The sequence below is a fragment of the Athene noctua genome, chromosome 2, assembly GCF_965140245.1.
Source record: "Athene noctua chromosome 2, bAthNoc1.hap1.1, whole genome shotgun sequence".
Classification (NCBI taxonomy): Eukaryota; Metazoa; Chordata; class Aves; order Strigiformes; family Strigidae; genus Athene; species Athene noctua.
In genome coordinates, this window is record NC_134038.1 from 765198 (window position 1) to 791274 (window position 26077).

The following is a 26077-nucleotide window of genomic DNA, read 5'->3' on the forward strand; positions in this document are numbered from 1 at the left end:
ACAGAGCCGGGAACCGGAGACCCCCCCGCTGCGGGGCTGAGAGCCCCCAGCTCTGGGCTGGATCCCGGCCCCCCCGCTGCCACGTGCCAAACCAACCCCGCACCCTGTCACGAGCCGGGGGGGGAGCGCGGGGTGTCCCCCCGCCCCCCAAAACCTCCACGGGCCACCGGGGTCCCCCCGCCGCCGTGTGGCCGCCCCCTGCCCTGCACCGGCCCCCCCCCGCGCCCTAAAACCGGCGGCACCCCCGAGCGCAGGCGGCGGCGGCAGCGCCGGGGGGGGGGGGGGGGGCGCTGCCGGTGCCCCCGTGCTTGGCACAACCCCCCCGGCCGCGGCCACGTGCCGGTGACCCCCGCGGGCGCCCCGGACAAAGGGCCCCTTTGAGCGCGCGGGGCCCTCGGGGACAGGGGACAAAGGTCCGGCGCCGCCACCGCCCCGTGCCAGGACCCCCCCCCGCCAGCGGCCGCAGGGACCCCCCCAGCACCGGGGTGACGGGGTGACGGGGCCTGGCGCGGGGGGGCCCCTCGGGGGGGATCGAAGCACCGTGTCCGGGGGGGGACACACGTGGGGACGGCCTGAACCCCCCCACCCGCCCCCAGGGGCTCGGGGACACCCACCGCAGGGGGGGCATTGGGGGGGTGGCAGTGCTGGGGGGCAGGGGGGGACAGGGCTGTCCCCAGCCTGGCAGTGGCTCTGCCACCTGTGTCCCCTACCCCCTTAGGCCCCCCCATGTCCCCCCTGTGTCCCCCCCATGTCCCCTGCACCCCCTTGGGCCCCCCCATGTCCTCTGCACCCCCTTGTGCCCCCCCATGTCCCCCCCTGTGTCCCCCCCCCATGTCCCCTGCACCCCCTTGGGCCCCCCCATGCCCCCCCTGTGTCCCCTGCACCCCCTTGTGCTCCCCATCTTGTGTCCCCCCATGTCCCCATGTCCCCCCCATCTCCCCTGCACCCCCGTGTCCCCCCATCCCATGTCCCCCTGTCCCCCCCCACCAGCAGCGGGGTGATGCCGTGGGGTGCCCCCCCCGTCCCCAGGCGTGTCCGCGGCCCCCCCGGCCCCCCCAGCTCTGGCAGCTCCCGGCCGGCGCTCCGCTGCCTGACTCAGCCCTGCCTGCGGCTCCCACCCTGGGCCGGGGCCAGGCAGCAGCGGGCAGCTGCCTGCAAGGATTTAACCCTCTCGGGGGAAGGGGGGGTCCCCGCCTGCCCCTGCCGGGGGGGTCCCCCCATGTGCCACCCCCCGCTTCGAGGGTCCCTGCCAAGCTTCGGCCTGGCCAGCCCTGCCCGTGGCGGGGCTCCCTGCCTGCCCCCGGCAGCGCAGGCAGGGGGGGCCTGCCCGCTGCGCCCCCCCTCCCGCCCAGCTCAGGCGAGGCGTTGGGGGGCGGGGGGGGCAGAGGAGCCCCCTGTACCCCCGCAGGGACCTGCCGGCGGCGGGGGGGGCAGTGTGGGCAGCAGCGCTGCGGGCAGGGCGCAGCACCAGCAGGGTGCAGGCAGGGTGTGGGGCAGGCAGGGCGCAGGCAGGCAGTGCAGCACAGGCAGGGAGCTGCACAGGGGGCAGGCAAGCAGGTTGCAGGCAGGGGGCAGGCAGGATCTGGCGCAGGTAGGGCACAGGCAGGGTACAGGCAGGTAGCAGGCAGGATCTGGTGCAGGCAGGATCTGGCGCAGGCAGGGCACAGGCAGGGTGCACGCAGGGAGCAGGCAGGATCTGGCGCAGGCAGGGGGCAGGCAGGATCTGGTGCAGGCAGGGGGCAGGCAGGATCTGGTGCAGGCAGGATCTGGCGCAGGCAGGGGGCAGGCAGGGCACAGGCAGGATCCGGCGCAGGCAGGGAGCAGGCAGGATCTGGTGCAGGCAGGATCTGACACAGGCAGGGCACAGGCAGGATCTGGCGCAGGCAGGATCTGATGCAGGCAGGGGGCAGGCAGGATCTGGCACAGGCAGGGGGCAGGCAGGGCGCAGGCAGGGCACAGGCAGGATCTGGCGCAGGCAGGGCACAGGCAGGATCTGGCGCAGGCAGGTAGCAGGCAGGGCACAGGCAGGATCTGGTGCAGGCAGGTAGCAGGCAGGATCTGGCGCAGGCAGGATCTGGCGCAGGCAGGGTGCAGGCAGGGCGCAGGCAGCACGGGCAGGGTTAAGGACAGGCAGACAGGCAGCTCCGGAGCGTTCTGGCGGTGCCCAACCACAGCCCCGGCGACGCCCCGGCGGGGGCAGACCCCCCCCGACCCCCCCCGACCCCCCCCGGCTCCATCCCCCCGCCCCGGCGCCGTGGGAACGGCCCCAGCCCCAGCCCCCCCCGTCCTGACCCCCCCCTCCAAACCCGGGGGGGTTTGTGCCCCAGGGACCAGCACGGCCGCAGCGGGGGGGTCCCACTCGCAGCCCCACGTGGCTGCCGGCCCACCCAGAGCCGGGGGGGGCAGCTCAGGGACCCCCAAACCGCAGCCCCCCCCCCCCAACCCAGGGCAAAGCTCCAATTCTCTTCCATTTCGCTTTTATTGTACCAGTGACCCCCGAGTCCTCCTGCACCCCCAGGGCTGGAGGGGGGGTTGAGGAGTTTCTCCTGGGTGGGGACCCCCCCACGCAGGGACCCCCCCTGCCACAGGGACACCCCCCCTTCTGAGCCCTCCTGGGGCAAGATGGGGACCCCCCCAGACCCCAAAGCCCCTCAAGGGCAGGGTTGGGGGGCCGTGAGTGTCCCCCCCATCGGTGCAGCAGGAGGTGGGGGGGCCGGGGGGGGGCTCAGGGGGGGTCCCCGTGCCAGCGGCAGGTGATGAGGTACTGGGGGTAGGCCTGGCTGTCGCTGAAGATGACGAAGATCCCGGGGCGCTGGGGGTCATCCACCACGCTGTCGTAGCGCAGGGGGGGCCCGGCCTTTTCTCGCAGCGGGGGGGCCCGCAGCCCCCGCCCCCCCGCCGCGTACTCCCCGGCCAGCACTTTGGCCACAAAAACGAACTTGTTGCCGTGGGGGCCACGCGGCGAGTGCCGCTCCTGCACCGCGACGGCCGCCTGCGCCGCGAAGTACACGCCGAGCCCGTAGAGCGTGTCTGGTGAGGGCAGGGGGGGGGCACAAGGGTTGAGGGGGGGCCCCGCAGCCCCCGGGGCCCCGCTGAGCCCCCCCCCCGCCGCCGGCGCTCACCGTTCTCGCCGCAGAAGCTGCGGTTGAAGCCGTGCAGGCAGATCTGGCGGCTGGAGGCCTCGGTGGCGCCGTGGAAGAGGACGCGCTCCCCCGCGGCGCCGGCGCGCGCCGCCTCCATGCCGCCCTTGCGCAGCTGGTACCGGCGGTAGAGCAGCGGGTGGATCAGCCTCTCCACCTGCGACCGGGGGGGTCACTCACACCCCGGCACCGGCCAGGGCTCTGCCGCCGCGGGGACACCCCGGGCGAGGCCGCCGGCGCCGCCGGGACCCACCTTGACGACGCCGATTTGGCCGCGCAGCTGCCCCAGCGTCTCGTAGAAGTGGCGGGTGGTGTCGCGGAATTCCTCCGAGCCCTCGGCCAGCGGCATCAGCCTCACCTCCTCCTCCTCCTCCTCCAGCCCCGGCGCCTCGGGCCCTGCCGGACAGGAGCCCCGGTGAGCGCCGTCGTGGCACGGCAGGGCAGGGTCGGTCCCCGCGGCGCCGGCACGCACCGAGCAGGCAGCGGGCGCTCTCCGCGGGCGGGCAGCTGCGGGACACGGCCACGGCGCGGGCGCCGCCGCCCTCCCGCTCCTCCATCCGCACCAAATCCACGGTGAGGGGCCGCCCGTCCAGCAGCAGCTCCAGGCGCCGCTCCTGGCGCAGCCAGGCCCCCTCCAGCAGCGCCGCGGCCCCGGCGGGGTAGGGGACGGCGGTGCCGGAGGGGTCCCAGCGCACCCAGCACGCGCCCGGCGGCGGCTCCGGCGCCGGCAGACGCCGCAGCAGGAGCTCGAGGTCGCGGGCGGCGGCGGCCGGGTACCCGGCGAACCCGCGCAGCGTGGCGGTGCCACCGGCCAGGCTGAGCCGCACGGCGTGCCGGCGCTGCAGGACGCTCAGGCACCGGCGGCAGGAGCCCGGCAGCGCCCGCAGCCGCTCGCTTGCCACCTCCTGCGCCCGCAGCCGCTCCTCCAGCGCCCGCTCCAGCTCCCGCTGCGCCGCCGCCGCCGTCTCCTCGCAGGAGGAGAAGATGGTCACCCGCGCCGCGTCCGCCGCCGGCAGAGCCTCCTCCAGGGAGGCCTCCAGCGCGGCCAGGAGCCCGGCATCTTCCTCCTCCTCCTCCTCCTCCCGGCGGTAGGAGCGGAGGGAGAGCGCGGTGGCACGCTCCAGCTCCTCTTCCTCACGCCGTGTGTTGTCCATGGAGCGCTGGATCGCCAGCAACATCTGCGCCTCCTCCTCCTCCTCCTCGGCCCCCCGCCTGCTCGCTGGCGGCCCCCCTGTGCCCTCCCCAGCCGCCGCGGCGGGGGACTCGGCCTCGGGGTCCTGCTCCACACCCGGGATGTCTCCGGGCTGTACCGTGGGGGCCCCATCGACGCGCAGCGTGGCCAACAGCTCCTTGATCTCCTCTGCGGGCGGGACCGAGGCGTCAACCACGGCACCAGGGCCGGGGGGAACCGGCGCCGGAGCGGCCCCCCCACCCCGTGCCGCCCCTCACCGATGTTGGAGCGGAGGCCGTTGCCGTTGTCACCAAGCGGGTCTGGGTGCCGGGAGCGCGGTGCTGCGGGCGGAGGGTCGCGGCGGCAGCTCGGGGGCAGCAGCTCCGCCAGCTCCGGCTGCGGGACAGAGGGACCCCGTGGCAGAGACCGGCACGACGGCCCCGGTGCTGCCGCCCTCCGCGGGGCCGGCGGGTACCTGGGGGTCCGGGGGGCTCCAGGTGACGCCGTCCAGGTCGATGACGCACTGGAAGCGACTCTCCAGCTGCTGCACCAGGCTCTGCCCGTCCTCGTCCCGCAGGAACCGGGCGATGCCGGGGAAGCGCAGGGTCACGGCGTGCGGCCGGGCCGCGCCCAGGAGGCTCCGCAGGAACTCGGCTGCGGCCCCGCACCGGCCCGTCTCCCCGCTCACCTGCGGGACGGGGGGTCAGGCACCGTCCTGCTTGGGAAAACCCTCCAGGCTCCTCCAGCCCAACCCTGAGCCTCCCCCTGACCCTTCCCAACTCCCCCAGATCCCTCAGCGCTGGCTCAGCCCGACTCTTCAACCCCCCCAGGGATCCCGGGGACTCCCCCCTGCCCTGGGCAGCCCATTCCAACGCCCAACAGCCCCTTCTGCACAGAAATCCTTCCTCAGAGCCAGCCTGACCCTGCCCTGGGCAGCTTGAGGCCATTCCCTCGGGGCCTGGCGCTGGGGCCTTGGCTCCAGAGACTCATCCCCCCTCTCTGCCCCCTCCTGGCAGGGAGTTGCAGAGGGCCAGGAGGTCTCCCCTCAGCCTCCTCTGCTCCAGACTGAACCCCCCCAGTGCCCCCAGCCGCTCCCCAGCAGACCTGTGCTCCAGACCCTGCCCCAGCTCCGTTGCCCTTCTCTGGCCACGCTCGAGTCATTCAATGGCCTTTTTGGGGTGAGGGGCCCAGAACTGAACCCCCTCAGCCAGGGGCGGCCTCACCCCGAGCAACACAGCCCTGCCCGCAGCCCTGCCCGCGCTCACCCGCACGCCGGTGACGTCCCGGCCGTGCAGCACCTGCAGGGTGACCTCGGGGATGCTGCCCACCAGGTCCCCGTAGTGCCGCTGCAGGAACCGCAGCGCTCCCGGCTCCGCCGGCACCAGCGCCTCGTCCTGCACCGACCACGCCGGGGCCGCCTCCGGGTGCTGCCCGTGCCCGGCCGCCTCCTCGTCCTCGTCCTCATCCTCGTCCTCGTCCTCGTCCTCGTCGCCCGTGGGGGCAGCAGCCGGCGGCTCCCCCGGCCCCGTCGCCACGCCCGGGCTGGCCGGTGCCGGGGCTGGCAGGGCCGCGGTGGCCGTCGGGGGGCTCTCGCTGGCCGTGGGGGCCGCGTCCCCCCCCAGCGCCTCCAGGAAGGGGCAGTGGGGGGCCAGGGCCAGCGCCACGTCCTGCACCCGGTGCGGCCTCTGCAGCACCCGCCGGGCCGCTGCGGGGGGACGGCGGGCGGGCAGCGGGGGCAGCGCGGCCCCCCCGGGCAGCCGCCCCGAGAGTTCGGGGAGGGGGCCCCCACTTTTTCTTCATTTTTCCCCCTTTTTTCCCCCATTATCTCCCCGGTTTCCCCCGTTTTTTCTCCTTTTTTTCCCCAATTTTTCGCCATTTTCCTCATTTTTCAATTTCCCCATTTTGCCGTTTCCCCCCCGTTTTTCTCCATTTTCCTCATTTTTCCATTTTTTCCCCTATGTTTCTCCTTTTCACCCCATTTTTTCCCATTTCCCCCTAATTTTCCCCGTTTCCCCCCCATTTTCTCCCTTTTCCCCCTATTTTTTCCCCATCTTCCCCCCATTTCTCCCCTTTTTCCCCCATTTCCCTACAATTTTCCCCTTCCCCCCCCATTTTCCCCCCCATTTTTTCCCCATCTTCCCCCATTTCTCCCCTTTTTCCCCCCATTTCCCCTCCATTTCGCCCTATTTCCCCCCCTTATCCCCCCCCCCACACTTTTCCCCTTTTTCTCCCCATTTTTCCCCATTCCCCCCCCCGCTCACCTTCCACCTCCTGGAAGGTGACGACAGCCGCCGCCCCCCCCGGCAGCACCCGCACCCCCCTCACGCTGCCGCCGCCGCTGCGCCGGTTCTCGAAGTAAAGCTCCAGGAGGTCGGGGCTCAGCGCCGCCCCCCCCCGCACCACCACGCTGGGGGTCCCCGGCACCGGCAGCAGCACCGGCCCCCCCGGGCCCCCCCGCTTCGCTCGACCCTCCGCCGCCTCCAGCTCTGCGGGACGAGGCCGCCGGTGACACCGGGGGGGTTTAGGAACAACCGGGGGGGGTTTGCGGACACCCAGCGGGGGGGTTGGGGACACTGGGGAGGGGGTTTGGGGACAATGAGGGGGGGGGTGGGGACACCCGGGGGGTTTAGGGACACCAGGGGGGTTTGGGGACACCCGGGGAGGGGGGGTTTGGGGACACCCGGAGGGGTTTGGGGACACTGAGGGGGGGGTGTGGGGACACCCATGGGTTTGGGGACACACAGGGAGGGGGGTTGGGGACACCGGGGGGTGTGTGGGGACACCGGGGGGGGTTGGGGACACCGGGGGGGGTTGGGGACACCCCGCCGTACCCACCGGGGGGGGTGATGGGGTCCCGCAGGCGCAGCAGCCCCCACCCGGGCGCGGGGGCTGGGCACAGCTCGAAGGACCCGCGGGGGCGACCCAGCAGCGCCTCCGCCTGCGGCTCCAGCACCTCCGGGGGGGTCCCCGGGGCGACCCCCCCCAACAGCAGGTGGGTGGGGTCCCAGGGGGGCGCGGGGCGCACCCCCAGATCGGCCCCCCCCAGTCGGTGGCTGCTGCGGGCCAGGACGTTCTGGGCATCTGGGGGGGGGAACAACATGGGTGTCACCGGGGGGGGGCTGGGGGTGCCCCCGTACCCCACCCCAGTGCTCCCAGTTAGGACCAGGAACCCCCTCCACCTCATTCCAGTGCTCCCAGTTGGTACTGGCCTCCCCCTGCCCTCATCCCAGTGCTCCCAGTTGGTACTGGGAACCCCCACACCCCGCCCCAGTGCTCCCAGTTAAAACCGCCCACCCCTCGCCCTCACCCCAGCGCTCCCAGTTGGGACTGGGAACCCCCACATCCCATCCCAGTGCTCCCAGTTGGGACTGGGAACCCCCACATCCCACCCCAGTGCTCCCAGTTAAAACCGCCCACCCCTCGCCCTCACCCCAGCGCTCCCAGTTGGGACTGGGAACCTCCACATCCCATCCCAGTGCTCCCAGTTGGGACTGGGAACCCCTACATCCCGCCCCAGCGCTCCCAGTTAAAACCGCCCACCCCTCGCCCTCACCCCAGCGCTCCCAGTTGGGACTGGGAACCCCCACATCCCATCCCAGTGCTCCCAGTTGGGACTGGGAACCCCTACATCCCGCCCCAGCGCTCCCAGTTAAAACCGCCCACCCCTCGCCCTCACCCCAGCGCTCCCAGTTGGGACTGGGAACCCCCACACCCCGCCCCAGCGCCCCCAGTTCGGGCCGCCCCCCCGCCCATCCCGGCGGCCCGCGCTCACCGCGGGGGCTCTCGAAGGTGAGGAAGAGGAGGGGGCCCAGGCGCCGGCAGCTCCGCACCGGGCCCCCCCCCGAGCGCCGCCGGCTCTCGAAGTAGAGAACCACGAGCTCCTCCTCCGCGCCGGGGGGGACCCCCCGCACCTCCAGCACCCCCCGCTCCGCCATCTGCGCCCTGGGGGGGCGCGCGGGTGTGTGCCCCCCCCCGCGGCACCGGGCTCCCCCCGCGCCTCGGCTCCGCCCCGGCGGGAAAACGAAACCGAAACGGCCCCGGGGGGGCGGGACGGGGGGGGGGTGGGACTCGGGGCGGCCCCGCGTGTGACGGGGAAACGGGGCGGGGGGGGAACCGGGGGGGGAACGGGGGAACGGGGGGCGGCAGGGACAGGCCGCCGCCACGGGGGGGCGCTGTGCCGCGAGGCCACGCCCCTCCCGGAACTGAGCGGGTCCGCTCGGCCCCGCCCCTGCCATCAGGCCACGCCCCTCCCGGAACTGAGCGGGTCCGCTCGGCGCCGCCCCTGACAGCAGGCCACGCCCCTCCCGGAACTGAGCGGGCCCCGCCCCGCCCCTCCCTTCAGGCCACGCCCCGCTCGCCAGACCACTCCTCAACCGACAGACCACGCCCCTCATCCGGGAAAAGCCCCGCCCCGACGAGGCGGAAGAAAGAGGCCCCGCCCCTCCCTCAGGCTCTGCCCAATAAGGGGCGGAGCGAGGCCGTCAGTCCGGCCCCTTAGCTGAAAGCTCCGCCCCCCGCCGAGGCCCCGCCCCCAGCGCCGCGGAGCGGACCCAGCGCTGCCGCACGGCCCGGCCCGGTGAGCGGGGGTCGGGGGGGGGTCGTTCCCCCGGGGCGGGGGGTTACGGTGTGACCGGGCGGGGGGGGGGGGGGGTGGCAGACCCCCCAGCGCCGCCCCCGCGCGCGGTTGCCCCCCCGCAGCTCCCCGCTCCGCGCTGCCGCATTCCGCTGCGGGGGGGGGGGGCGGAGAGGACGATGCCGTCCCCCCCCCCGGGACCCCGCTGCTGTCAGCACGGGGGGGGCCCTGCCCGCACCCCAAAACCTGCCCCCCCCTACTTCCCTCCATCTTCCCAAACCCCCCCCCGCCGTTGAGGCGGATTAGGCCGTAAATAGGCCGCGCTGGGGGCAAAGCCGCTTATCGGGGCTCCCGGGAAAAACCGGCGGCGGGGGGGGGTCACGGGGACGGGGGGGCACACACACACGACACGGTAAGCGCCCGCACCCCCCCGCTGCGTGCAGCTGCGCACCCCGTGACCCCCCGTACCCCCCGCCCCGTGCAGGGGGGCCCCCCCCGGTACCACCCCGGCGTCCCCTATGGCGGGGGGGGGGGCGTCTCGCTGGTGGCCCCTTACGGGCCGCGGGGTGCCGCAAGGCCGAAGCCCCCCCGCCCCGCGCCATCACGGCGCCGGGCCGGGGTCTCCCTCCCGCGCCCGTCCCCGGTGACACCGGCTGCGGCACCGGCAGCGCCGCCTCCCCCCGGCACCGGCACCGGGGCGGGACCGCAGCCGGCGCCGCCATTGCGGCCCCCCCGGGCCCCCCCCCGGGGAAACGGCGGAGGTGCCGGTGCCGGGTGCGGCTGGAGGCCGCTGTGGGCCGGTGCCCCCCCCCCCGCCGCAGGGCCCGGGCCGGGGCAGCCATGGCGGGAGGGGTGAGGGGGGGTCGCCATGGCAACGGCCCTGCCGCCGGGCCGCCATCTTGTGAGGGACCGGCGGGGCGGGACCCCCGCTGCGGGGGGGGAACCCCCGTGTTGTGGGGGAGTGACGGGATGGGGACCCCCCCTTTGGGGGCCACAGCGGGGGGACACCCCCACGTTGCGGGGTGATAGCCGGGATGGGGACCCCGCTTTGGGGGATGCACTGGGGGGGGGGCACCCCCATATTGCGGGGTAGTGCCCGGGATTGGGAACACCCCCCCGCACTTTGCGGGATCCACCGGGGGGGGGCACCCCCCCACCCTGACATAACACCTGGGGCGGGGACCCCCATCAACGGGGGCTGCGCTGGGGGGGGCACCCCCATTTCAGGGGGGTAGCTGGGATGGGGACCCTCTTCTTTGGGGGATGCACTGGGGGGGCCCCCCCCGGACTGCCTGGGTGTGGGGGAGCGGGTCTGTGGGTGCTGGGGGGGGTTCTGACTCGTGGGAGTGCTGCCCGCTGCTCTGACCCCCCCTCTTTTTCCTCCCCGCAGCGCAGAGGCGGGAGGCAGCCCCGGCCGGGCGGGGGGGCACCCACGCCATGTCCCACGAGAAGAGTTTCCTGGTGACGGGCGACGGGGGGTTCCCGGGGCAGCAGCCGACGGCCCCCCCAGCCTACGCGCAGCCCCCGTACCCCCCCGCGCCCTACCCCCCCCAGCCCCAATTCGCCCCGGCACCCTACAACCCGCCGGGCTTCCCCCAGGGGCCGGGGGCGTACCCCCCCCCGGGACCGTACCCCCCCCCGGGGCCGTACCCTCCCGGGCCGTACCCCCCCCCGGGGCCGTACCCCCAGGGCCCCTACGCGCAGCCGCCCTACGCCCAGCCCCAGCCCATGGTCCCCGGAGACCAAGACTGTGAGTAAAATGGGGGGGGGGGCCGGGAGGGGGCCCCCACTGCGGCGGGTGCTCTTGGTGAGGGGGGGGCCCCGTCTTGGTGTTGGGGGGGGTGTTTGGCTGCTAACGCATCTCAGGGTGCCTGAGCGGGGCTGTGGGGACCCCCAGGGTGGGGGGGTCCTGCCTGGGGAGCCCCCATATGGGAGCTCAACCCCCGGGCGGGGGGCAGCGGGGAGGGGGGGGCACCCCTGGGGTACCTCTGCACAGAGGAGGGTGCTGGTTGTTGGGGAGGGGGGGGCAGCGGGTGTGGAATGCCATAGCCCAGCCTGGGTTTGGGGTTGGGGGGGGGTGCATGGAGCTCTGCTGCCCCTGGGGGGGCTCCGCTCCCCCCCCCCCAATTTCTTCTCTTCCCTCGCCGCTGCCAGCGGGAGCCTGGTCCCTCCCCGGGCCGTGGAGACGGGGCCTCGTGGTCATCCGAGTGGGTGAGCAGCCGCCCCGGCGCAGGCAGCGACCCCCCCCCGCCGCCCCCCCGCATCACCCTTGTGGGGGGGGGCTTCCCCCATTGTTCTCCCCGCAGCCCCCCTGCACAGCACCTACCACGAGGACGGGCCCCCCTCCTACTATGACAACCAGGACTTCCCCACGGCGCACTGGGACGACAAGAGCGTCCGCCAGGCCTTCATCCGCAAGGTGGGGCTGGGGGGGCCACCGGGGGGGTTGGGGGGGCCCCACCGTGACCTTTCACACACACCCACCCCCCCCCGCAGGTCTTCCTGGTGCTCACCCTGCAGCTGAGCGTCACCTTCGCCTTCGTGGCCGTCTTCACCTTCGTCAAGGGCGTCAAGGGCTTCGTCCAGCGCAACGTCTGGACCTACTACGTGTCCTACGCCGTCTTCTTCATCTCCCTCATCGTCCTCAGCTGCTGCGGCGACTTCCGACGCAAACACCCCTGGAATTTGGTGGCTCTGGTGAGCTGGGGGGACACACACACACACACACGGAGGGGCTGGGGGGGCCCGGCCGGTGTGAAAACTGCTGAAGGACGGTAAACTCGGTTGGCAAAACGCTGAATAACGTCATGGAGCGCGAGATGTGTGGTGAGGAAAGACAGAGTGAGGCACTGGAATAGGAAAACGCGGGATAACGTGCTAAATTGTTGTTAGGAGAGAGAGAAAATAACAATTATCGCGGAAACGGCCCCGTTTTCCCCCGTCCCCAGCGAGGGTTTGCAGAGGGAACCCTGCGCCGCGATCGCTGCAGACGCCTTCGGACCCAAACCAGCCGGGCTGGGGAGCTGACAGCTCCGGTTTGGGTGAAATACCTGGGTTTGCCCCCGTTAGCCCCCCCGCGGCGGGGCAGGGGCCGAGGGAGTTTCCCTGCGGGTGGAATTGATTTTTGAGCAAGATCGCACGCGGGGTCACGCGGCCGGACGACTCCCCGCCAGACTCCGTGACCCTGCCCACACGCAGAAAGAGAGGAATATCCTCGGGATAAACGCGGGTTGTGATGTTTAAGCTCCATCCTCCGTTGAGGAGCTTGGGTATTTCGCTAATGACTCCGTGCTAAATTAGCGTGGCAAGGAGTTTCCCCCCGCCGGGCTCATTAGCGCTCGGAGGGGCCGACGCCGCGGCGAGGGGCCGGGCTGGCAGCAGCGGGGGGATATTTTCGACCCGTCTGTTCTCTCCCCGGGGCTGGACACAACGACGTGCCACGCAGAAAGTCTCTGGTGTTGCCCGGGGGCTCTCGGCTCTCCGTTAACTGCCCGGCCCCAGCCCGGCCCCTCGCTCCGTCCCCGCCCGGGGCCGCGGCTCCCCGGGGCTCTCCTGGGGCACACGGTGTGTGTGTCCCCCCCCCTCCCCGACACAACCTTCCTCACCTTCACCCTCGGGGTCCCAAACCCGCTGGAATGTTCCATCTGACACGATCCTGCCCTGCCCGGGGCCGCCCCTCGCCTTTCTCACCCCTGGGGCGTCTGACCCCGAACCCCCGAGGGAGCTGTTGGTCGCCGAGGGGCTGGGCTCAGCCCTGGGGGCGCGGGGGGGCGACGAGCAGCCGCGGCACCGGCCTGTCAGTGCTGCTCTGCGCCACCCGGGATTCGGTGCGTCCATCCAACGGCAGCTGTGAATTGTTCCTGCTATTGGTAATATTCTAAACGAGCTTCCGAGAAACTTGTTCCTGGTTGAACTCTAGTGCTGTCCCTCCAACACCCGTATCCTATTACACTTACAAAACAATATTTATTAATCATTCCTGCTATCAGTAATATCCTAAAAGAACAAGTTTTTCAAAGCTTGTTCCTTGTTGAGCTCTGTGCTGTTTCTAGAGCAGCTGTGCTTTATTCATTAAATCTAGACGCCAATATTTATTAATCCTGCTATCAATAATATTCTCAGAGAGTTTCCTCAAAGCTCGTTCCCTGTTGAACTCTCAGTGCTGTTCTCACAGCACCTGTATCCCGTTAATTAAGCCTATAAACCAATATCTCTTTAATTATTCCTGCTGTCAGTGATATCCTGAGTGAAAGTTTCCTAAAGGCTTGTTCCTTGCTGAACTCTCAGTGCTGTCCCTAGAACACCCGCATCCCAGTAAACTTACAAAACAATATTAGTTATTCCTGCTGTTAGTAATAAAAAGAAGAGTTTTCTCAGAGCTTGTTCCTTGTTGAACTCTCAGTGCTGTTTCTAGAGCAACCGTATCCTATTCAACTTACAAACCAATATTTATTATTTATTCCTGCTATTAATAATATTCTCAAAGAGTTTCCTAAAAGCTCGTTCCCTACTGAACTCTCAGTGCTGTTCTTGGAGCAACTCTGTCCTGTTAATTAAACCCGTGACACTGTTTATTAATTACTCCTGCGATCAGCAATCCCTAGAAGGGTGTCGCAGGCTGGTTCCCTCCCCGGCAGCCCCGGCCCGGGGCTCAGCCCGGCCTCGCTGGGTGGGTCACCCCTGTACCCGCGCCCAGCGCCCGCTTCTCCTCAGACCCCCCCGGGTTTCCCCGGGGCTCTGCCCTGGCCCGGGCCGGTGGCGTGAGCCCCGTGGCCTGAGGTGGTGCCTCTGCCCCCCCCAGTCCATCCTGACCGTCAGCCTCTCCTACATGGTGGGGATGATCGCCAGCTTCTACAACACCGACGCCGTCATCATGGCCGTGGGCATCACCGTCGTCGTCTGCTTCACCGTCGTCATCTTCTCCCTCCAGGTCAGCGCCGGGGTGGGCGGGGGGGCTCCGAATTGGGTGTACACCATCCCCCGATCTCACCCCCCCACACTGACCCCCCGCAGACCAAGTACGACTTCACCTCCTGCCGCGGCGTCCTCGTCGTCTGCCTCGTCGTCCTCGTCGTCTTCTCCATCCTCTGCATCTTCATCCGCAACCGCATCATGGACATCGTCTACGCCTCCCTGGGGGCCCTGCTCTTCACCTGCGTAAGTCCCGGGGGGGCCCTGACCCCCCCCAGCCCCTCACTGGGGTTCTTTGAGGTGTGTGTGGGGGTGAACCCGCTGCCGCGTCCCCCCGCAGCTCCAGACCCCGTCGCGGCGACGGCGGGCGGTGGATTTCTGGGGGTTGGGGTGCTGCTGGGCCCCCCCCACGGCCCAGTGCCCCCCCCCCATGACCTGTGTGTCCCCCCCCTCCCCAGTTCCTGGCGGTGGACACGCAGATGATCCTGGGCAACAAGCAGCTGGCGCTCAGCCCCGAGGAGTACATCTTCGCCGCCCTCAACCTCTACACCGACATCATCAACATCTTCCTCTACATCCTGGCCATCATCGGCAGGGCCAAGGAGTAGCGGCCCCCCCCACTTAAAACCACTGCCGCGGCCCCCCCACCCCCGGCACACGCCCCAGTTTGTGCCCCCCCCCCGCCCTTCCCGATCCCCGTAGACGGTTTTGTTTGGTGGATCCACCCCCCCACCCCCCCCGTCCCTTTTCCCCGTTTCTTTGACCCCTGGTTGTGGCGGGGGGGCTCACCAGCCCTAGGGGGGGTGCCCGCAGCAGGAGGGTCCCGGCAGCGCCCCCCCAGCAGCCCCCTGCCCGAAGCCCGTTGTGAATTCAGCCTCCCCCCTCCCTGCCTCGTACCGGACTGGAAGCACTTTCTCCCCCCCGCCCCCCCCCCCCGCTGGAACTCGCCCCCTCCGTCCCGCACCCCCCCCTCGGATGCAGGCAGGGCTGAGGGCAGGGGGGGTCCCCGCGCTGGGCTCCGCTCGCTGCTGGGGCGGCCCAGGGCCTGAGCTGCCGTCCCTGCCCGTCCCTGCCCGGGCAGCGGGGGGGCTCCCAGCCCCCCCCCCCCCTTTCCACGCGAGTTCTCGCCCCGTCCTGTGGCTCCCGCTGTTAATAAACCTCCATCTAGTTCATCCCCGACGCCTCCCGCTCGCCTTCCCGCGGCCAGTAGCCACCCCTGGGCCTGAGGTTGCCCCCGCTGTGGCCCGGGGGGGGGGCTGTTGGTGGCCCTGGCCCCCCCCCCGCAGCTGTGGGGCTGCCATGCCGGAGGGCCGGGGTTCTGTATCCTGGGGGCTACCGCCTGGCCACGGGGCTGCCGGGGGGGCTCGGGCTACCGGGGGGGCTGGCAGCGAGCTGGGGGAGCAGATGGAGCTGCTGAGGGTCTCTGCGGGCACAAGGGGCTGGGGGGGTCACCCCAAATCCATCAGGAAAGGGGGTGCAGCCCCTTCCCCTCACCCTGGTGCCTGTTGTCGTGGTGACGGGGGGGGGTGTGTCCCTCTGTGACATCCCCCGGAACCAGCCCACCCCTGGCAACCGCTCAGTGGCCCGTGTCCCCCCCAGTGATCCCGGAGCCTTCAGTGCCAGCGGCGCCATGGAGCCGATGGCTGGTGGCCACCACTGGCCGCTGCGAGACTTCGGTGCCATGGAGCCGATGGCTGGTGGCCACCACTGGCCCCTGCGAGACTTCGGTGCCACGGAGCCGATGGCTGGTGGCCACCACTGGCCCCTGCGAGACTTCGGTGCCACGGAGCCGATGGCTGGTGGCCACCACTGGCCCCTGCGAGACTTCGGTGCCACGGAGCCGATGGCTGGTGGCCACCACTGGCCCCTGCGAGACTTCGGAGCCATGGAGCCGATGGCTGGTGGCCACCACTGGCCGCTGCCCCGCGCGGGGCTCTCGGTTTTCGCCTGCTACGACCAGCTGCGCCGCGAGATCCAGGCGCTCTTGGCCGAGAACGAGGAGCTGGCGCGAGCCGTGGGGCGGCTGCGGGACCACCGGCACCGCCTGGGCCACCAGCCCGAGGTGGCCACCGGCTCGGCACCCCCCATCCTCCCCGTGCCACACCACGGCGGCCGCTTCGCCTTCCCCAGCCCGGGGGGGCCCCCGGGTGGCCCCGCGGGGCAGGATTGGGGGGTGACACCCCTGGAGCAGAGCGGGAGCTTCCAGGTGCCCCCCTGGGAGATGGGGGGGGAGCGGACGGACCGGGAGAGCCGCGGCCCCGGGGGGACGCCCCGGCTGGGGGCCACCGACGGCAACAGCGGCATCAGCAGCGGCCTCGTGTCCCCGACGGCCGGGAACAGAAGTACGGGGGGGGGGGGGACACGGACCCCGCAGCTCAGGGGAGGGGGGGGGGGTTGGGTCCTACCCTACACCTGTCCCATCCCATCCTATAATATCCCATAGTACCCCATAATATCCCATCCCATAAAACCCCATCCCATAATGTCCAATCCCCTTCCCACCCCACCCCATGATATCCCATCCCCATTTCCACCCCCCCCGTTTTGGGGGTCCCGGGGGTCTCTGACATCTCCCCCCCCAGCGCTCCCGGCCGCCGCGCAGAGCAGCCCCGTGCCCCTGCCCCCGCGCTGCTCCTGCCCCCTCCCGGGCCCCCCCGGCCCCCCCGAGCCGCCGCCGCCCCCCCGCGACAGCTCCGCCATGGGGCCCCCCTCGAGGGCACCGGCCCCTCCCGACCCCGAGCGGCTGCGCCTGTGCCGGGACCCCCCAGGTGAGGGAGGGACGGGGGGGGGCACCCTGGGACCCCCGAACCCCGGAGGGGGGCACAGCGGTAGGTGCCGCTCGGCAAAGCCCCCAACGGGGGGGTGCGGGGGGAGGTTGGGGGTCACGGGGGGAGGTTGGGGGGTGCGGGGGGGGTCGGGGCTCACGGGGGGGTTGGGGGGTGCAGGGGGAGGTTGGGGGGTGCGGGGGGGGTCGGGGCTCACGGGGGGGTTGGGGGGTGCAGCGGGGTGTCGGGGCTCACGGGGGGGTTGGGGGGTGCGGGGGGAGGTTGGGGGTCACAGGGGGAGGTTGGGGGGTGCAGGGGGGGTCGGGGCTCACGGGGGGGTTGGGGGGTGCGGGGGGAGGTTGGGGGGTGCGGGGGGACGTTGGGGGGTGCAGGGGGGGTCGGGGTTCACGGGTGGGTTGGGTGGTCACAGGGGGAGGTTGGGGCGTGCGGGGGGGGGTCGGGGCTCACGGGGGGTTGGGGGGTGCCAGGCGCTGCCGGTCCCGCGGGGCTCAGCCCGGTGCCGGTGGCCCCGCAGCCGCCCGGCAGCCGCGGCGGGAGCAGCTGGCGGGGGAAGTCGCCTTCCAGCTGGAGCGCCGCGTCCTCGGCGGCGTCTTCCCCGAGCGCGGCCGCTTCTACGGCTGCACCGTCGCCAACATCCCCCAGAAGATCATGGAGGTAGGGCCGGGGGGCACCCAGCTATGGCAGGGGGCACCCAGCGGGGTTGGGGGGCATCCAGGGGGTTTGGGGGGCACCCAGGGGGGACAGGGGGCACCCAGTCATGCTGGGGGGCACCCACTGGGGCTAGGGGGCACCCAGGAGGGACAGAGGGCACCCAGCGGGGTTGGGGGGCACCCAGTCATGCTGTGGGACACCCAGTAGGGCCAAGGGGCACCCAGCGGGGTTGGGGGGCACCCAGCCGTGCCGGTGACCGCCCCGCGCCATCTCTGCCCGCAGACGGCCCTGGGCGCGGCGGCGGGGAGCTTCGACGAGCAGCGCTGCCTGGCCGCGGCCCGGCGCTACGTGGCCCTGATGGGGCGGCTGCGGGCGCTGGGCTACAACCCCGCGGTGCACTCGCCCTTCGCCGAGTCCCTCATCAACGCCTTCGGCGTCCTGCCGGCGCTGCCGGGCCACGAGGCCTGCGCCCGCCACGGCCCCGCCGCCCTGCGCCAAGCGCTGACGGAGACGGTGCCGCCGCCGGCGCTGCCCGACGCGCTGGTGCTGCTCGAGTGCCTGGAGGAGCTGGCGCGGCAGGACGGGCAGCCCCTCTTCCTGCCCTGAGCCCCACCACCAACACCAGTACCACCACCACCACCGGCACCACCACCAACACCAGCACCACCACCGGCACCACCACCGGCACCACCACCGGCCCCGGCCCCCGCATGGTGCAATGAAGCTGCAATAAAGCTGCTCCAGCCCCGTCGCCCTCGTCTGTGGTGGCAGCTCTGGAGGGAACCTCGGGGGCACCCCCAGGGCCGCTGTCACCGCTCGGGGACAGCCCTGCCACGGGCGGCAGTGGTGGGGTGCGGGTGGTGATGCCGGGGTGCAGGCAGCGACGCCAGGGTGCAGGGAGCAGTGCTGGGGTGCAGGCAGTAGCGCAGCAGGGTGAGCAGGGCTGCAGGCAGCGGGACAGGCAGAGGGACAGGCAGCGGGACAGGCAGAGGGACAGGCAGAGGGGCAGGCAGTGGGACAGGCAGAGGGACAGGCAGCGGGACAGGCAGAGGGACAGGCAGTGGGACAGGCAGAGGGACAGGCAGAGGGGCAGGCAGTGGGACAGGCAGAGGGGCAGGCAGTGGGACAGGCAGAGGGGCAGGCAGAGGGACAGGCAGAGGGACAGGCAGCGGGACAGGCAGAGGGACAGGCAGAGGGACAGGCAGAGGGGCAGGCAGGTACAGGCAGTGGGACAGGCAGAGGGACAGGCAGGTACAGGTAGTGTTACAGGCAGAGGGACAGGCAGAGGGACAGGCAGGTACAGGTAGTGTTACAGGCAGAGGGGCAGGCAGAGGGACAGGCAGTGGGACAGGCAGAGGGACAGGCAGGTACAGGCAGCGGGACAGGCAGCCGCGCGGGGCGGGGGAGGTCGCGCCACTGTCCCGGTCCTTTGGTCCTTTCCCTTTCGGTTGCCATCAGAGGCGGAAGCCGGAGTCGGAAATCGGTGCCCCGGGTGACGCCGCCGGTGCCGCGGCGGGGGGGGCCCAGAGCGGGGGACACGCTGCCGGTGACCCCCCCCCACCGTGGCACAGCCCGGTCAGGGCCTCGCCGGGGGTCTCATGGCCGGGGGGTGCAGCGGCGGGGAGCGGGGGCCCAGGCCGGGGGGGGCTCCCCCCCTTCCCCCTCCCCTCTTCCCCTTCCTGCGCGGTGCCGCGGCCCGGCAGCGCCGTTGGCGGGTTCAAACCGGGGGGGCGCAGCCCCGAGGCACCGGTGGAGGCGGCTGCGACCCCCCCCCAGGCGCTTCCTCCCTCGACCTTCCCCTCCTCATCCTCGCGGGCCGCTTCAGGGGGGCCCCGGGGTGCCCACGGCCGCGGCACCCGAAGGGTCACGGCGCTGGGACCCGACCTGGGTGTCACCGGGCGAGGTGCAGCCACAGCGCGGTGGCCGGCGGCGGCTCCCCTGCCCGCCGCTGCCTGACCCCTGCCTGCACCCTCCCCGCCACGTGCACGGCGGCACCCAGGTGGCAGCCGGGTCCCCCGGGCTCGGTGGCGGTGGGTGACGTTGGCCACGCACCCACGGCAGGAATGCGGCGGGTGGCAACCGGGCACGGCCGAGGCCACGGGTAATTAGAGCCCGGGGTGGCCCCGTGGCGGCGAGCGGATGTTTGTGACCTGTCGAGCTCCCGGCGGCGGCCCCCGGCGGAAGGTGGCCACGACCTGACGGAGGTGCTGGTCCCGCCGGAGGGGTCGGTGCCGTCGGCGATGGCCCCCGGAGGTGAGCGGGGGGCACCCGGGGACGCGGCGCAGGTGGCGGCGGCGGGACGGGCGGGAACCGGCGCGGGCAGGAACTGGTGCGGGCAGGGAGCCAGCGCGGGCAGGGAGCCGGCACGGGTGGGGCGGCTCGGGGACTACGCGGCCCTCGGGGAAGGGAGCCGCGCTGGCAGCGCCGGGGCACGGTGCCACTCGCCCCCCGGCCACCAAAAGCGACCGCGGCCGCCGCAGCCGGGCACACGCGGCCCTCGAGGCCCCGTGGGCCGGGGCTGAGCTGCCGGTGCCGCCGGGCAACGCCGCTGCCTGCACCGGCCCCCCGGGGGTGGGCAGGGGGGCGCGGGGACCCCGGCACGGCCCCGGCGCCGCTCCCGGGCGGTGCCGCTCCCGCGCACTCGCGCTCCCGTGACGGCGAATGACCCGCCCGTGGGAGTCGGGACGTGGCCGCGAGTGCCGGGGCCGGGCCCGAGTCACTCGCTGGAGCCGCACGTGCCGCCGCGGCCGCCCACGGCGCTGAGTCCTGGGGTGCGGGGATCCCCCGCCCCGGTCCTGCCCCCCCGCCCCCGGCAGCGGCCCCTCGGGGTGGGACGGAGCCGGGGCAGCCGCGGGCGGGAGCTGCGGGCCAGTGGGCAGGTGTGGGGCAGCCCCACAGCTGGGGGGAGCTCGGGCCCCCAAGCTAAGGGCAGTGCAGGCCCCACCGCGGCCAGTGACCCCAGTGATCCCAGTGACCCCAGAGACCCCAGTGATCCCAGTGACCCCAGTGATCCCAGTGATCCCAGTGACCCCAGTGATCCCAGAGACCCCAGAGACCCCAGTGATCCCAGTGACCCCAGAGACCCCAGTGACCCCAGTGATCCCAGTGACCCCAGTGATCCCAGAGACCCCAGAGACCCCAGTGATCCCAGTGACCCCAGTGATCCCAGTGACCCCAGAGACCCCAGTGATCCCAGTGACCCCAGTGATCCCAGAGACCCCAGAGACCCCAGTGACCCCAGAGACCCCAGTGATCCCAGTGACCCCAGTGATCCCAGAGACCCCAGAGACCCCAGTGACCCCAGAGACCCCAGTGACCCCAGTGACCCCAGTGATCCCAGTGATCCCAGTGACCCCAGTGATCCCAGACACCCCAGAGACCCCAGTGATCCCAGTGACCCCAGTGATCCCAGAGACCCCAGAGACCCCAGTGACCCCAGAGACCCCAGTGACCCCAGTGACCCCAGTGATCCCAGTGATCCCAGTGACCCCAGTGATCCCAGAGACCCCAGAGACCCCAGTGATCCCAGTGACCCCAGTGATCCCAGACACCCCAGAGACCCCAGTGATCCCAGTGACCCCAGAGAACCCAGTGACCACAGTGATCCCAGTGATCCCAGTGACCCCAGTGATCCCAGAGACCCCAGTGACCCCAGAGACCCCAGTGATCCCAGAGACCCCAGTGACCCCAGTGATCCCAGTGACCCCAGTGACCCCAGAGACCCCAGTGATCCCAGAGACCCCAGTGACCCCAGTGATCCCAGTGACCCCAGAGACCCCAGTGATCCCAGTGATCCCAGTGACCCCAGTGACCCCAGTGACCCCATCATTCCCAGTGTCCCGGTGCCCCGCACCATCCCTCGCCGGGGGCAGGTGGTGTCAGGCAGCGTCAGGCAGCGTCAGGCAGTCAGGCAGGAGGCGGGCAGGCGGCCGGTGGCGTGGCTGTGGGTCACGGAGGCGCCGGGGAACCCGTCGGGCCAGGCCGGCCAGTCCTGCCCTCGCCGGGGCTCGCCCGGCCGCGGCTCAGTCACGTGCCGCCCCAGTTGCCAGCCCGGCACCCCGGGGCCAGTGGCCCCCGACCCCCCCGAGCCCGGCGGGCAGGTGAGTGGGCGGCTGCGGGGTGGCACGGGGCTGGGGGGGGTCACACACACACAACTGGTGCTGTGGCCACCGGCGGCGCCGGGGCAGGAGCCCCCGGGCTCACTGCGGGCTCTGGGGTGCCCCCACCCCCGGTTTAAGGGGTCCCGGGGGCCTCCCGGGGACCCCGCAGGGACGCGGGGGAGGCGGCAGCCGCTCTCGGGCCGCGGCCCCCCCCCCGCACGCCTGCAGGTGCCGGCGGAGCCGGGGGACGCGTGGGACGGCCCCGGCCGCAGGAGGTTCCCACGGTGGCCACGGTGGCCAGGACGGGGGCTCCCGGCCGCGCCGCCCCCCGACCCGGGGTCTCTCCTCCCGCAGGTTGTGCCGGCGGCACCGGAGCCTCCGGGCAGGAGCGGGGGGACGTCGCGGTGCCCCTCAGCCCCCCGGCCCCCACCATGCTGCTGCGGGAATCGCCCTTCCCCAACCGGGCGCTGGTGGCCCTGGACTACCTGGCCCGGGGGCTACTGGCCCCCAGCTTCTGGGCCACCAACCGCCTCCTCGACCTGCGGCCGACCACGGCGGAGCGGCGGAGCCGGTGCTGCGGCTGGGCCGGGCGGGCGCTGGCCGGGCTGGTTTACGCCGCGGCCCTGCTGGTCTCGTTGCCCCCGATGGCGCTGGGGCTGCTGCTGTGGCTACCGGTGCAGGCGGCGCGGCGGCCCTTCGCCTACCAGTACACGGCGGGCACGGCGCCGGCGGAGCCGTGGGACCTGCGCCAGCGCCGCGCCTTCACCTTCCTCAGCGCCAACGTCTGCCTCTTGCCCAGCGGCTTGGCCAAGTTCAGCAACCTGGGCCAGACGCCCCAACGGGCCACCTACATCGCCCGGCACCTGGCCCCGGCCCCGCCGAGCCCCTCCGGCGCCCTGGTGGAACCGCGGCACGGCCACGCCGACACCTACGGCGGGACCCTGCGCACCCCGCCGGGGCCCCCCGCCGCCGCGGGGCCGGGGCCGGGGCCGGTGGCCTTGGCCGAGCGTTTCCCGGCGGACGCCGACTTCGTTTGCCTGCAGGAGGTTTTTGATGCCGGGGCCGCCGCGACCCTGCGCCGGCGCTTGGGCGGCGCCTTCCCCCACGTCCTCTCCGAGGTGGGTGACCGCGGGCTGCACGGCGGCCGCCTGAAGCTCCTCGACAGCGGGCTACTGCTGGCCAGCCGCTACCCGCTGCTGGCCGCGGAGTTCCACGGCTTCCCCAACGGCGCCCGCGAGGACGCGATGGCCGCCAAGGGGCTACTGGTGGTCCAGGTGAGTGGGACCCCCCTCGCCACTCCCCCCGCCACCACCGGTGCTGCCGGATGTCCCGGCTGAGGCCGCCGTGTCCCCCCCAGGTGCTGCTGGGCTCAGCGCAGGGGCAACGGGTCGTGGGCTACCTGGGCTGCACCCACCTGCAGGCGCCCGCAGGTGACAAGGGGGGGCTGGGTGAGGTCTGGGGGGGTCATGGGGACGCAGGGACACAGAGATGCAGTGGCATGGGGACGTGGTGGCACAGGGACATGGGGATGCAGTGACAGAGACACAGTGACACAGGGACGGGGTGGCACAAGGACACGGTGGCATGGGCACACAGTGGCATGGGGACAAGGTGGCACAGGGACACGTTGGCACAGGGACATGGTGGCACAAGGATGTGGTGGTGTGGGGGTGCAGGGACACAGGGATGCAGTGGCACGGGGACATGGTGGCACAGGGACGGGGTGGCACAGGGACACGGTGGCATGGGGACACGGTGGCACGGGCACGGGGTGGCACAGGGACGTGTTGTGGGTGTCCGGGGGCGGGTGGTGACCCCGTGCCCGTGTCCCCGCGCAGGTGACGCCGCGGTGCGGGACGCGCAGCTGACGCTGGCCCTGCACTGGCTCCAGCTCTTCCGGGGGGCGTGGGAGCAGCGCGGGGACGTGGTGGCCTTCGACGTCCTCTGCGGGGACCTCAACTTCGACAACTGCTCCCGCGGTGGGGACACGGCGCGGGGACGGGGGCATGGGGGGTCACAGGGGGGGTTTGATGTCCCTCCCCGTCCCCGCAGGTGACGAGCTGAACCAGCGGCACCGGCTCTTCGAGCTGTACCGGGACCCGTGTCGCCGCGCGCCGGGGCAGGACGAGCCCTGGGCCATAGGTGGGACCTGCCCCCCCCGGGGGACACTCACAGAGCTCGGGGACACTCACAGGGTGGGGGGGACACTCAGCCTGTCCCTCTGTGTGTCCCCCCCCAGGGACCCTCCTCAACTACCTGAAGATCTATGAGGAGCCCGTGTCCACCCCGGAGAAGCTGAGGAGGTGACGGGGTGGGGGGGGGGGACACACACGGGGGACACACGGAGGGGACACAGAGGGGACATGGGGGGGCCACGATGGGGAGACACAGAAGGGGGACATGGAGGGACATGGGGGGGCACATGGGGGGGGGAAACACGAGGGGGGACACGGGGTGGGAAACAGAGGGGACATGGGAGGGGGACACGGTGGGGGGACATGGAGGGGACACGGGAGGGGACAGGCCTGGGGGGTCTGCGGGAAAGGCCACCCCACCTGGAGAGGGGCGACGGTGGCAGGAGTCCCTCCATCCCCGTGTCCCCATGTCCCCATGGCGCCATGTCCCAGTGCCACCCTGTCCTGTGCCACCCCACCCCCATGCCTCTGCATCCCCGTGGCACCGTGTCCCCGTGCCACCGTGTCCCCTCCCCGCAGGACCCTCTCGGAGCCGGCGGGGCGGCAGCGGTACCTGGCGGGCCCCATCCTGGCCAGTGGCCAGCCCGACCCGGTGGCCCGTGGCCCGTGGCAGGGCCGGCGCGTGGACTATGTCCTGTTCCGGCCACCCGGCGGGGCCTGGCCGATGTGGACGGTGGGTGCTGCGGGGACGGGGGGGGGCTGTCCTCCGTGTGCCCCCCCCTGACGGCCGCTGTCCCCGCAGGAGGTGGCGGGGGTCACCTTCATCACCCAGCTGGCCACCCGCTCCGACCACCTGCCCGTGGCCCTGAGGCTCCACGTGGCCCTTGCGACGCCCTGAGCCCCCCCCGACCCCCCCGAGCCCCCTCCGGGGCACCGGAGCCGGCGCTGGCACAGCCCGGGGGGGCAGGGGAAGGGCGTCAGGGCCCTGGGGGCCACGGCGGGACAGAGACCTGGCAGTGACCCTGCAGTGACCCTGCTGTGACCCTGCAGTGACCCGGCAGTGACCCTGCTGTGACCCTGCTGTGACCCTGCAGTGACCTGGCAGTGACCCTGCAGTGACCCTGCTGTGACCCTGCTGTCACCCTGCAGTGACCTGGCAGTGACCCTGCTGTCACCCTGCAGTGACCTGGCAGTGACCCTGCAGTGACCCTGCTGTGACCCTGCTGTGACCTGGCAGTGACCTGGCAGTGACCCTGCAGTGGCTCTGCTGTGACCTGGCAGTGACCCTGCAGTGACCCTGCTGTGACCCTGCAGTGACCCGGCAGTGACCCTGCTGTGACCCTGCTGTGACCTGGCAGTGACCCTGCTGTGACCTGGCAGTGACCTGGCAGTGACCCTGCTGTGACCCTGCAGTGACCCTGCTGTGACCCGGCAGTGACCTGGCAGTGACCCGGCAGTGACCCTGCTGTGACCTGGCAGTGACCCGGCAGTGACCCTGCAGTGACCCGGCAGTGACCTGGCAGTGACCCGGCAGTGACCCTGCTGTGACCTGGCAGTGACCCTGCAGTGACCCTGCTGTGACCCGGCAGTGACCTGGCAGTGACCCGGCAGTGACCCTGCAGTGACCCGGCAGTGACCGACCCCAGCTGCAGTTTTTAGCAACCAGAGCGAAATAAAGGCCTCGAGAGCAGCGGGTGGCGCTGTGCGGGCGCTGCTGTCGTGGGGACACCATGGGGACCCCATGGGGACACCATGGGGCCATCACGGGTCATGGGGACACCATGGGGCCATCACGGGGCCATCATGGGGCCATCACGGGGCTGTCATGGGGACACCATGGGGACGCCATGGGGACGCCATGGGGCCATCACGGGGCCATCACGGGGCCATCACGGGGCTGTCATGGGGACACCATGGGGACGCCATGGGGACGCCATGGCCACAGGCTGTGGGCACATGGGGCTCCATGCTGGGCTGCGGCCATGGCCCGGCCCCGGGACCCCCCGGCCCCACAGCCTTATGGGGTGGGGCAGGACGGTGACACCAGCGCTGTCCCCTGCTTCCCCCAGCCCCATCCCGCAGCCCCCAGACATTTGGGGTGCTGGGGGGGCCCCCACAGCCCCCCGGGAGCCAGGCCCAGCCCCACGGCAGCCCCCAGGCGGAGAGGGGCCCCACTGTGCTGCCTCGACCCCCGGAAGATGGGGGGACCCCAGGATCTGGGCGGTGGGGACCCTGGGGATCGCTCCATGGGGACACTTTGGGGACCTCCGCATGGAGATTCTTGGGGACATTCCATGAGGGCCTTGGGGACAATTCCATGGACGTCCTTGGGGACCATTCTGTGGGGACTCTTTGGGGATCCCTTCATGGGGACCCTGGGGACCACCCTGTGGGGACCTTTGGGGACGGCTCCATGGGGACCCCTGGGAACCTCTTCTTGGGGACCCTCTTGACGCCTCCTTGGGGACCCTTGGGGACCCTCTTGATGCCTCCTTGGGGACCCCTGGGAACCTCTTCTTGGGGACCCTCTTGACGCCTCCTTGGGGACCCTCGGGGACCCTCTTGACGCCTCCTTGGGGACCCCTGGGAACCTCTTCTTGGGGACCCTCT

General features: G+C 72.0%; 4 protein-coding genes across 6 annotated transcripts; 3 read left to right on the forward strand and 1 right to left on the reverse strand.

Moving 5' to 3' along the window:
* Positions 1–2479: 2479 nt before the first annotated feature.
* PARP10 (poly(ADP-ribose) polymerase family member 10) lies at positions 2480–8316 on the reverse strand. The gene is made up of 10 exons (XM_074898275.1): positions 8084–8316; positions 7147–7392; positions 6573–6797; positions 5577–6016; positions 4787–4999; positions 4590–4707; positions 3613–4500; positions 3394–3536; positions 3123–3297; positions 2480–3030 (listed from the first exon to the last, which is right to left on the reverse strand). The coding sequence occupies exons 1-10, from the start codon at positions 8244–8246 to the stop codon at positions 2726–2728; spliced, it is 2916 nt and encodes a 971-aa protein (XP_074754376.1). The 5' UTR covers positions 8247–8316; the 3' UTR covers positions 2480–2725.
* Positions 8317–8775: 459 nt separating this feature from the next.
* On the forward strand, positions 8776–14702 carry GRINA (glutamate ionotropic receptor NMDA type subunit associated protein 1). 3 transcript variants are annotated; one of them, XM_074898287.1, is made up of 8 exons: positions 8776–8887; positions 10280–10634; positions 11039–11095; positions 11191–11303; positions 11381–11581; positions 13686–13814; positions 13898–14041; positions 14254–14702. In XM_074898287.1, the coding sequence occupies exons 2-8, from the start codon at positions 10322–10324 to the stop codon at positions 14401–14403; spliced, it is 1107 nt and encodes a 368-aa protein (XP_074754388.1). In that variant the 5' UTR covers positions 8776–8887; positions 10280–10321; the 3' UTR covers positions 14404–14702. The 3 variants fall into 3 exon arrangements, with proteins under 3 accessions (XP_074754388.1, XP_074754387.1, XP_074754389.1); XM_074898286.1 differs by having other exon boundaries at positions 8789–8887; positions 10275–10634; positions 14254–14701; XM_074898288.1 differs by lacking the exon at positions 11039–11095 and having other exon boundaries at positions 8789–8887; positions 10275–10634; positions 14254–14694.
* Positions 14703–15085: 383 nt separating this feature from the next.
* SPATC1 (spermatogenesis and centriole associated 1) lies at positions 15086–17933 on the forward strand. The gene is made up of 4 exons (XM_074898282.1): positions 15086–16137; positions 16378–16623; positions 17096–17235; positions 17515–17933. Exons 1-4 carry the CDS (start codon positions 15426–15428, stop codon positions 17836–17838), a joined length of 1422 nt encoding a protein of 473 aa, XP_074754383.1. The 5' UTR covers positions 15086–15425; the 3' UTR covers positions 17839–17933.
* Positions 17934–18719: 786 nt separating this feature from the next.
* Positions 18720–24641, forward strand: LOC141957215 (sphingomyelin phosphodiesterase 5-like). Its single transcript, XM_074898280.1, has 8 exons — positions 18720–19485; positions 21687–22606; positions 22690–22762; positions 23171–23311; positions 23385–23474; positions 23572–23635; positions 24047–24200; positions 24270–24641. The coding sequence occupies exons 1-8, from the start codon at positions 19473–19475 to the stop codon at positions 24363–24365; spliced, it is 1551 nt and encodes a 516-aa protein (XP_074754381.1). The 5' UTR covers positions 18720–19472; the 3' UTR covers positions 24366–24641.
* The last annotated feature ends 1436 nt before the right edge of the window (positions 24642–26077 follow it).

What these genes read in the sequence shown, in the direction of transcription:
- LOC141957215 (XM_074898280.1), top strand. An exon ending in CCACCTGCAGGCGCCCGCAG is followed by an intron (nt 22,763 to 23,170) that starts GTGACAAGGGGG and finishes GTCCCCGCGCAG; the next exon opens with GTGACGCCGCGGTGCGGGAC. An exon ending in GGGCCTGGCCGATGTGGACG is followed by an intron (nt 24,201 to 24,269) that starts GTGGGTGCTGCG and finishes CTGTCCCCGCAG; the next exon opens with GAGGTGGCGGGGGTCACCTT.
- GRINA (XM_074898287.1), top strand. Translation starts at nt 10,322, where the DNA reads ATGTCCCACGAGAAGAGTTTCCTGGTGACGGGCGACGGGGGGTTCCCG. An exon ending in GGTCCCCGGAGACCAAGACT is followed by an intron (nt 10,635 to 11,038) that starts GTGAGTAAAATG and finishes CGCCGCTGCCAG; the next exon opens with CGGGAGCCTGGTCCCTCCCC. An exon ending in CCTCGTGGTCATCCGAGTGG is followed by an intron (nt 11,096 to 11,190) that starts GTGAGCAGCCGC and finishes TTCTCCCCGCAG; the next exon opens with CCCCCCTGCACAGCACCTAC.
- SPATC1 (XM_074898282.1), top strand. Translation starts at nt 15,426, where the DNA reads ATGGAGCCGATGGCTGGTGGCCACCACTGGCCGCTGCGAGACTTCGGT. An exon ending in CCCCGGAGGGGGGCACAGCG is followed by an intron (nt 16,624 to 17,095) that starts GTAGGTGCCGCT and finishes GTGGCCCCGCAG; the next exon opens with CCGCCCGGCAGCCGCGGCGG. An exon ending in TCCCCCAGAAGATCATGGAG is followed by an intron (nt 17,236 to 17,514) that starts GTAGGGCCGGGG and finishes CTCTGCCCGCAG; the next exon opens with ACGGCCCTGGGCGCGGCGGC.
- PARP10 (XM_074898275.1), bottom strand. Translation starts at nt 8,246, where the DNA reads ATGGCGGAGCGGGGGGTGCTGGAGGTGCGGGGGGTCCCCCCCGGCGCG. An exon ending in CACCTTCCAGGAGGTGGAAG is followed by an intron (nt 6,017 to 6,572) that starts GTGAGCGGGGGG and finishes GTCCCCCCGCAG; the next exon opens with CGGCCCGGCGGGTGCTGCAG. An exon ending in CAGCTTCTGCGGCGAGAACG is followed by an intron (nt 3,031 to 3,122) that starts GTGAGCGCCGGC and finishes TGCCCTCACCAG; the next exon opens with ACACGCTCTACGGGCTCGGC.